At 47.9% G+C, this 9,565-nt stretch overlaps 1 protein-coding gene across 1 annotated transcript in view; it reads right to left on the bottom strand.

Moving 5' to 3' along the window:
• The window catches only part of TERG_07820 (uncharacterized protein), a 4,907-nt gene extending 2,711 nt beyond the window's left edge, over nt 1–2,196 (bottom strand). The window contains exons 1-2 of the mRNA XM_003231473.2: nt 1,953–2,196; nt 25–1,834 (exon numbers count right to left, since the gene is read on the bottom strand). Of these exons, the coding sequence (XP_003231521.2) occupies nt 25–927 (903 nt within the window). The 5' untranslated portion in view covers nt 928–1,834; nt 1,953–2,196. The remainder of the gene's footprint in view (nt 1–24; nt 1,835–1,952) is intronic.
• Nucleotides 2,197–9,565: the final 7,369 nt, after the last annotated feature.

The following is a 9,565-nucleotide window of genomic DNA, read 5'->3' as shown; positions in this document are numbered from 1 at the left end:
CTCCTTAATGTCATCAATATATACCCGCTTGGTCGGGTTTGACAGGTTCCAGAACATCTTCCCAGAGTCGAAATTGAGATAAAAAGTCATCGGTTTCTTCTTTAACTTGTTTACCTTGGTCAGGGTACAGCCGCGCTGGAGAATGGGGTCAACCTTAGGGGCAACGCCACTGGCAGTACTGGTGATGGACCGTTGGTAGTCGCTTTTCACCTTGCTGCTGTCAGGGCCGCACCAAGTCCCGAGGGTATCACATGACTCATCCTCCTCGTAGCTTGAATCTAGAGCGCTATCCCAGGATGCCGAAGTCGTTGATTTGCTATTGTTGCGTCTGAGCATGGTAACAGGGCCGGAGTCCTTGTCGCGTCTATCCTGAGAGTTCGACCGCCGTCTTCGGGTGAGCTTGTTAGCAGCTCCCCTTGATATTCTTCTCATCAGGCCGGGACCCTTAATATTGCTGGTGGTATTTGTATTATTGTTACTATTGGCAATGGTATTATTATTGTTGTTGTTGCTGTTGTTGTTGGTATTGGGTGCGACATTCACAAGGGCAGCGTCAGCGGGATACGTCAAGCTTTGATGGAGTGGAATAGAGAGTATTCCTTCAGAGAGGTCAAGAGGGCCTGGAGTATCCAGGGAGGTAGATAAAGGCGAGTTCATTAAGGGCAGACCTGGAAACCCATTATCTGTAGTTTGAGCAGGTCCTATCACCGGACTTGACGAGTTTGATAGATGGCTTCGGTGGACCAGCGTTAAGCTTGACATGTCGCTAGTTAGTGTGCTATAGTTTGCTACCGAGCGGGTTGCAGGATACGAAGAAGACATGAATTCTTGTACCCGAGGGATTCGGTGGAAGGGCGAGGCCGACTTAATGGGAGTGGCCCTGGACCGGCCGACCAGGGAAGGGGACGGAGGTGCGGAGGCCATCATGGAGGATCACAAATAAGTCTGCTGGTATATGTGGAGCAAATTTTCCGGGGCTATGTGCATAGGAGCACACTCCCTCTTTCAATTCAGGGAGAATGCTTGTATGGCAAAGCAGAGCAAACCAGGGAGAGTATGGCCTTTTAGAGTTGGAGACAGCTAGATTGCGGAAGACTGGGGGTGGCTGAAGTTTGGTATTTGTGTGTTGGGGAGTATAGTAAAGGGAGTGACGGCAGTAGAAGTAAGGAAGAAATGTGTGATAGCAAGAATGGGCGGGAAGGGGGGGAGAGAGAGACGGTGAAATATCAAACGAGTCACCTTAGCTCCCTGGTCTGAGGCGTGTGGTGCATATTGACAAGGAGCTGTATATATCTTCGACCAAGTCAAACTCTTCCACCGAACATTGGAGAGCTTTTGACGGGAAGATATATTCGAACAAACAATCAAGCAAATTTAAATATGCCAGCAGTCAACGAAAAGGGAAAGATATATATCTTCCTTCAGCTTCTTGCTGAAGTCCGTTTATTTTCTGTCTTCTCGTTTCTTTTTCCCTGCAAAAAAAAAAAAAAAAAGTCCCGGGGCCTCCCGTCCGGGAGAATCAACTAGGTACCCCCAACAACAGCCTTGCTCAAGCAATGTGCGTCTGCGGTCTGAGCTCCAGGCGCCTAAACGTTTCCTTCAAAATAAGTAGTCTTGTTGCTTTTTCCTTTCTTCGTGTTGTTTTTGACCCTTTGGGAATGCGAAGGTAAAAAAAAAAAAAAGAAAGAAAGAAAGGGAGAGAGGGAGACCCGGCCAGACAAAGAACAGGGTCGAAGTAAGAAGGGGATATATGTCTTGCAGCCGGAGTGGAAAGACAATTCACCTGGCAGGCAGAGGAAGAAAGCTAAGAGTTTTAAGGTGGTTGTGTTTGCAACTATTTCATGGGAAGACCGTTAGACCAGGACGATCACAGTCAAGGGCGAGACCTCTTGTAAGGGGAGGAGTTAAAAAGAGACAATAATGGTGGTGATATGGGGTCATTTAATCCGTACCAGGACTCCTTTAGGAATATAGTCGCATGCAGCAACTAGCCTCTTAATTGCTGGCTCGTTTGCTTTGCCGGTAAAGAAGAACAGGGTCGTACAGGGCGTTGATGATGTTGCAGGACGAGCGAACAGAAGCAGTGGGATTAAGGACGGCAACGGTCGAGAGAAATTAAACAAAGTCCGTTCCTCTGTGTTGAGCGGCGCGAAAGCCGCTGTATATATGATGAGGAAGTAAACGGAGCCCCCGTCCAGGGTATGAAATGCAAGCCCAGCGCCTGCAGGGTTCAGCTTTTATTTTTTTTTTGTATCTGCGGATTTTTTCTTTTATTTCTTGGATCTCTTTTCCCCCTTTGCTATTTTATTTTTATCTTAAATGCAGGGGTCTCTGGCGCAAGGGAGTAACTGTCGGTGCGGAGGAGCCAGGTTTAGAAGCTCTCCGCCTGTCACTCCGTAACAATTTCGAGATTCACTTTTTTTTTTGCAATGCGAACGGAGGTCAGGGCAGCTCTCGGGCAGTAAGGAGTAGAGTAGAATCGGTCGCTGTAGTAAGCGCTGTGTTTGCTTGGTGAAATTTTGGTAGCGAGTATCTGATCGCAGCTGCAGGCAGGCAGGGATGGGCGAGGTGGGAGAAGAAGCAAAGCGGGAGAGGGAGGGAACAGGGCTGGCTTTAAAGAGAAGAAAGCGAAGATCCTGCCTGACTATCGGGCCGTATCAAACAATGCCACAGCAGGAGGTTATTGGGCCAGCGTCAGTAGGGCGAAGCACGAAGACTGAGGTTGTCGAAGGCAGAAGAAGCAGAAGAAGTCGACGTCGAGGAGAGACGATGGTCGAGGATGTTTTTTTTATTTTTCGCCCACGTCACTTTGGCGGTATCGCCGGGTCTTTTGTTGTATGGCGGTGTAAGTGTATTACGAGGCTGTCTCGTAAGTTTGTACTTTGTATTTCGCTTACCAAGTCACGTTTTTTAGCTTTAAATTACATAAAATACATCAATTTCAACCCTTTTTTCCCCCTCTACACGACGAAAAGTACTTCGACAGCGAACTTAAACGACAGCAAAGAGAGAGCTGGCGAGCTGGCAGCTGGTGCTCGGCGGAGTACGGGGGTGCTGCAAGGCCGAGAGGGCTATATCTGTACGATGTTGGCCGAAATTGATTAGATATGCTTGTATTCGACGTACTGGCAGGACCTTGGTACCGTTCATGGCCTCGCGTATTTCGGAGGAGCGGTGACCAACGCCCAGCCATTGAGGACACGGCGTGGTGCTCCAGCAGATACACGACGGGGGAAGAGAAAAGAGATAGAGAGAGAGGGAGAGAGAGATTGCCAGGCAGCCAGGCAGATGGGCAAAGTGACGACCCAACGTTGCGCCCCAGGCAGACAGACTTCTTGCAGCGTTGAGCGTCCTCACTGGTCACGTCTGGAGACATAGAGGGAGGCACCCCTGACCTGGGCCACCGGGCCACAGCGGCAGGCAGCGTACAGTGACGAATGCTGCGGTCGTCAGCACGCAACAATAACCTAGACGAAGGGCATCAAGAAAGAGAGAAAAAAAAAAAAAAACGAGAGAGGCTGCCCCATCTACCGTGGGGTTCGACAGCGGGATGGCAGCTGTGTTCGCATCGCTAGCGTTGAACGAGCCTGGCATCGTCTATCAATTGGCTTTGGCATTTGAATCTGGTCTGAAGAGGGCAAAATAAAAAAAAAAGGGAAGAGGAATATATCGGCCTATACGCCTTTTTCTTTCCTTTCTTCTTCGTCGAGCGACCTGATGCAGGCTCATCCTTCTCGTCAAGGCAAGGTCTGGTCAAGGCAGCCAGAATGGGAGGTGTCATCTCCAGATTGACCGACTAGCGCGGGCGTCGTCTCCATGGTTGACTTGACGAGCCCAAGCCCAACACGAGAAGGCAAGAAGAGACTCCTCCCGGCCTAGAATTCCGAAGGTGACAAGGAGATACGGAGTACTAGCTGGAGGAAGAGAGGCATGTCTGGGTAGCAGTCACGCCACCTCATGCCTTGTCAAGCAATCATGCTGAAGAATGAGTTGCATAGGCATTGCATGGCGTCGACGACGACGAAGACGACAAAGACGAAGACATGTCTATCTCCTACAGCAGCATGCTTCCCGCGTACATCTCTATACATCAGGCTACTTCTCGCCGCTGTACTTACTTACTCTGGCCTGCCTCGAGGCTTTGTTACCTGTAACTTACGTACCAAACCAGCGTTGCGGTTAAGATACGCCGGTATGTTCCAGAAAATGACCCGACGTACTGTTACAATACAATACCAGCTAACCTCTGTGCTCTTTCAGCCCTAATTCCGATAATGGTCCTTTCTTACAAACCATCGCCCAAGTGGGAAAAGGGGGCTAATTAGACACTTCGTGGAGTCATTAATATAATCTCGTTTGGCCAACGAGTTTCACAAAGGACGGTTTTTTTTTTTTTTTTTTTTTGCAAATTAACAAAATAAAAAAAGAGAGAAAGAGACGATGAATAAGGAGAAAGAAGGAGTCGGCTCACTCCGTATCCACAGGTTCTCCATCTTTTGCTGCTCCTCTTTCACAAATTTCCCTCCCTCTCCTCTTTCTCCCTATCAGCAGCCTGGTCTCAACAACCACGGCTGTGCCTGTCGTTGGCCCTTCTTTCACTGACCAGGGAGATGAGCAAAAAAATAAGTTGATCAAGCATGATGACATCACTGGCGCAGTTGCACATCACTAGAAAAGTGGAGCGCCAAAGAGCCGGGACGGAAAATTGTTCCCATCGTTGCCTGCCAGCGACGACAGACAAGAAGAGACAAGGTGGCTTTTGCGGACACTATTGGATAGCCGGGATTGAAGAGAGAACATCTCTTGTTGTGCGTCCATCAGGGAGCCTAAAAAAAACAAGTCGGCTGCCCTGAAAGGGGGGCGAGAGGATGGATGTTACATCCTTTCCGGCCTGATCGGCTCGAAGGCGAAAGGGTGATGGCAATGCAGGAGATAAGCCCAAGTAACAAGGGGGAGGTAACCTAACGAACAGACCAGAATCTTCCTAGGCGAGGAAAGAGAGACAGAAGTACCCCGTATCCATTGGTTATGCTCTGGGTTGCTCGGTTTACTCGGTAGACTAGTTTATCCAGTTTACCCAGCTATTTATTTATTTATTATTTACTCTGGGTTAAATTGTTAATTGTTGGTTAACATGGTATGTATCATCCTTTACGGAGGCCATACCCCGACCTTTCCTGCCCTGCCTTGTCATGCCTTGTCGTGCCTTGCCTAGAGTACGATATTACACTTCGCACAGTATCCATAGGGCCGTCAACCTTCCCCTCTGTACTCCGCAAATAGTACATCGTTGTGCATCAAAGTAACGTTTCAGATTATCGAGGCTAGCAGAAGATCTCACAGCAGAGTCGCAGCTCGCGGAAAGAAACCCTCAACGAGTACTGGCACGCTAAGAAGCCTGCCTCGCTGTTGACTCGGAATCCTCCTATCCTATCCCCATCGGACCTGCTAACCGACCCACCCGCTCAATATACGTATAATGCAACCAGATATTATTTTAACTACGCGCCAGAAAGAGGAACGACAGCCCCCCTCCCCTCCCCCCTGCTCGTTGCACAGGCGTAAACCAACTGGAGCGGATGGCAGAGCCGGTCCGACCTGGTCATGTACTTCTCCAGGGGCCAGCTAGGCTGAGCGGGTTCTTTTCTGGATAGTTGATCCACTAACTAGCCAGGCAGAGGCAACAAAAAGAAGAAAACGCAGTATGAAGGAAATGAAGAGTCCAAAAAAGAATCGGGTACCAGAAGAGGATACTAGATTTGGCTGCAGGTCGTTGTTCCGTACATGAGTGTCCTCAGTAGCTGAAGGGCCTATTTTCACGGCGGCTGCACATCGTACTGCATACACACACCCACACATACATGTGCAGCCTGCATATCCATTCAACCAGGTCACTAGTTATGGATGTTTAGCAGCATGTAAGTATGATCAGAATGTATGCATGGGTCAGGTATGCCGCCCCGCAGACAAGGCAGAAAGGCTCAGCAGCAACCCTGACGAGTTCGGTTGGCTTGCTTCTGATATTGACTAACTCGTTCTGCAGCATAACTCCCCTCTCACTGCTGCAAGGCTAAAAAAAAAAGGCGTTGGGAGGGTTACTCGTTGCTTGATGGCTGATATGGACGTTTGTGGCTTACCCATGCCCACCCAGAGACAATTAATATTGACTGCTTCCTAACGTTTAACGAACCCAACCAGCACTCCGTCTCTTCCGCACGAACTAATGAGCTGCTGGGCTCCACGGTGGGCGCAAGATCGTTAACTAGCTAGGGGCCGGGGTTGTCAGAATTATTAATAGTTACCATGTAAGTTCTTCCTTTTTCGCTCGTTCTGCCTCAATGTGTCTCAGGGTACGAGTAAGCGTCAACTAATCTCTCACAGACAGAGTCACTATCACATACCAACCTCGCTTCGCCCTTCACTTGACCTTAAACCACCACCTTCGCCAAGGTAGACGGGTACCCCGTAAAGTAAAAGAAAGAGGGGAAAGGAAACCCCGAGGGAGAGCCGACTAGTTAGTTATCTCGTGGGTAATCTTTTCTTTTTGATCATGTCCGAGCAGATCGCGATCCATCCTCTCGGACATCAGTCACATCTATCACACGGCCAACAGAAAACGGAAAAGTAGCCAACCATGACATTATTATTTTGCATTCTCAACTCGTGCATCTTGACCGCTGGATTGACTCATCAAACTAGTTAATCTCCACTGATTACTCAAATCACCCAAGAGCAAGGCGCAAGGGTGAAAACAGAGTAGAGAAACGAGATGGATACATACGCTGTGTCAAGTTCTTCTGATCCTACTCCGTGCTTTCTGTGGAACAGTCAAACAAGCCATTGCGTCGTGTGTACTACTAGACCAGGGCCGACAGCAAACGAGTATGGGGGAAGAAGGCGACAAGAAGACAAGCGAGGAGCAGATATTATTCCAAAGCCTGAGAATCCTGAGCCCACCCGTTCTCACATCCCCCGCTCACCTGCCACCACCTGTGGCGCGCCAACAAGGACTTTGCTGCCTTGATTTCCTCGTTAGAGGCTGTTTTTCATCGTATATGCATACAATCGATGATGAATCCTCTTCCCTCTAGCTTTGAGACTATAAATAAGCCAGTGCTAGGCTGCGATCTTGAAATCTTGAGAAAGCCGAAGACGGAACATAAGGCTTGCATAACGAAGGAGTTGGAGGCTGAAGTCGTAATACCGTTTGGCCTATTATAATGTGCCAAACATTTTACGTGCTTTTACTGGATACTGTCGGACGGTTTGTCCAATAAAAATGCTCAGCCACCATCCCGTTGCAAAAAGCAAGGCACCCATGGCACTGATTGGCTCCGCTTGTGAAATTACAGTTGATGGAACTCTAATCACCGGCTCAAAAGGCAGTCATGATGGTAAAAGCAGCTGCAAATACAACCAACTAACTACCTCCACTGGTAGTTGGCGGCTTTGGAAGGATTATTCCGTTATTTCACGAAGGAATGTGACTCTGCCTTCTCTTCTTTTCCTTTCTTTTCTCTATCCTACCGAACAACATACCACGCCGGCAGCGTCACTATTAATACAGGAAATATACCGGCACAATCCATCACCAACCAATCAAAGACTACGATTCAGGGACATACACCCACTATGTCGCAGTCAGGTGAATCAGTATGCTTGAACTTACATAAAGGATATCAGAATACAAAATACCCCCAGTGAAACACTTCGGCGCTGGCTATCGGAATGCATATTGCCTTTCAAGATACAACAAGCTTAGCGGGTTGGCCTAGCATCTAGAACTACCATTAGGACTCTTACAATTGTCAAAATTCCAACTTCAAGCCTTAGAGAAGTCTTTTTTACACTCCTCATGCGACCAGTTTCTCCGCAAACCTGCTTGAGACTGATTATATAATCAAAAGCAATTAGGATTATCATTAATCCGGAAAATGTGGGTTCCGCTCGGGCCACAAAATGTCAATTCGCTTAGTTAAGCTGTTCTTAATTGGTCAGTTATGAAAACTGCGCAAACTCTCGCCAGCCGCATATAAATCTAATATTCAACTTCCATCCAGGCCTACCTATGTATAATTGAATACCCAGGATTGTCCTCTGACAGTTCCCGACAGAGCGACCACTCCCTTTCATATCAACTAAGTTTTTGGGGAGCGACAACTACTCATGGGGTTGTTGAGATGCTATCTGTATCCCGATTTAAGGCAGCTTTCTCTGGCTGAGATAACATTGGGGTTATAATTACTCGACTATCAATTTAACCTCGGGCGCAGTTCCGGTTGCTACAAGACAATTGGACGCATAACTGCAGCAATTTTTCCAAAGGCGTCATTGTGTATCCTGTGTTTTGTACCGCCAAAATAAGCTTTGCTCGGTCGGTTACATTTCTAAATTCCGTGGACGAGCTTATAAAATTGAGTCATACACCGGAACAATAGAAGCCATTGGTGAGTATGTCCCTGACCCAGGAGTGGCTCCGTGAGTCTTCTTTAAAAAAACTTGGGTCTAGACTCAGTTATCTATGGTTCTTGCAAGCCATTATCGGCTTGTTTTGAAGTTTGCCTTCTTCAATGGACAGAAGAGCAGGTCCGATATTCGGCGACGAAGGAGTTAGGGTAGCGCTCTTGTATTGTATCAAAAACATTGTCTGTTTTTTGGGTATGATACGTGGATGTTCAGGATAAAATTACCGATTATCTAATGTTGAGTGAAGTAAGGGCTGGTTAGGAAATGTTGTCTGTATGAAGAGGGTATATATGGCTAGAAGGCGATCGGGGAAGATAATGCAAGGTATAAAAAGAGATGTAATAGAGCATCGGCAAAGAGAGGTAAAAATGAATATTGTTACTCCAGAGGCTGTATTCAGCCAGATTTATGTGGTATACACTAGGCTATAATGACGGGACAGAGTATATCATCGTCTCGATTAATTAAAAAGTCGATGTAATATAACGGGGGAGAGGCTTGTCGAGATGCACAGGTATAGCTGCCTTTCACGGGATAAAATTAGCTGCGGCATAAGATAGGTAGTGGCGGAGAGGGCCATCTACAATGCCAACATCCCTTGTGCGAGGGCAGGCTGTGGCTGGACAGCAAACGCCATACCTGTATTCCGTTATTTTTACGGAGTACCCTTACTTCAGTTATTTTTATCCTCATGACCTAACCGAGGCTCTCGCGCAGGAAAGTCGTACATATAAAGTGTGGCTTGCCCTCTGCTCCGTGGGATACCGGTATATGCACGTACCCGGGGCACCCAGTCCACACCCTGGGAAATGTGAAGTGAATGAATACTTAGCAAAAGAATTATATACTCCGTCCCTTCAGCTCAGGCCCTGCTGCGGGAGGGAGGAACGGAAGGGAAGGGAAAAGAAAAGAGAGGGGACAAAGCTGCGCCTCTCACAGACCAGTTAGCTTGCATGGTTAATTTATCATTATTGGATCCCGACAGCGACCATTTGCAGCCTTGCTGTCCGTATATTCTTCTTGGAGATGTTGAAGAGCAACGGGCTGGGGGAGGAGCTGGTTGTTGCTTTTCCTACCCCACCAGGGGGACCAACATTCA

This window comes from Trichophyton rubrum (genome assembly GCF_000151425.1).
Source record: "Trichophyton rubrum CBS 118892 genomic scaffold supercont2.11, whole genome shotgun sequence".
NCBI lineage: Eukaryota > Fungi > Ascomycota > Eurotiomycetes > Onygenales > Arthrodermataceae > Trichophyton > Trichophyton rubrum.
The sequence above is the reverse complement of the archived record's forward strand: the minus strand, read 5'-3'. Positions and strand labels throughout refer to the sequence as shown.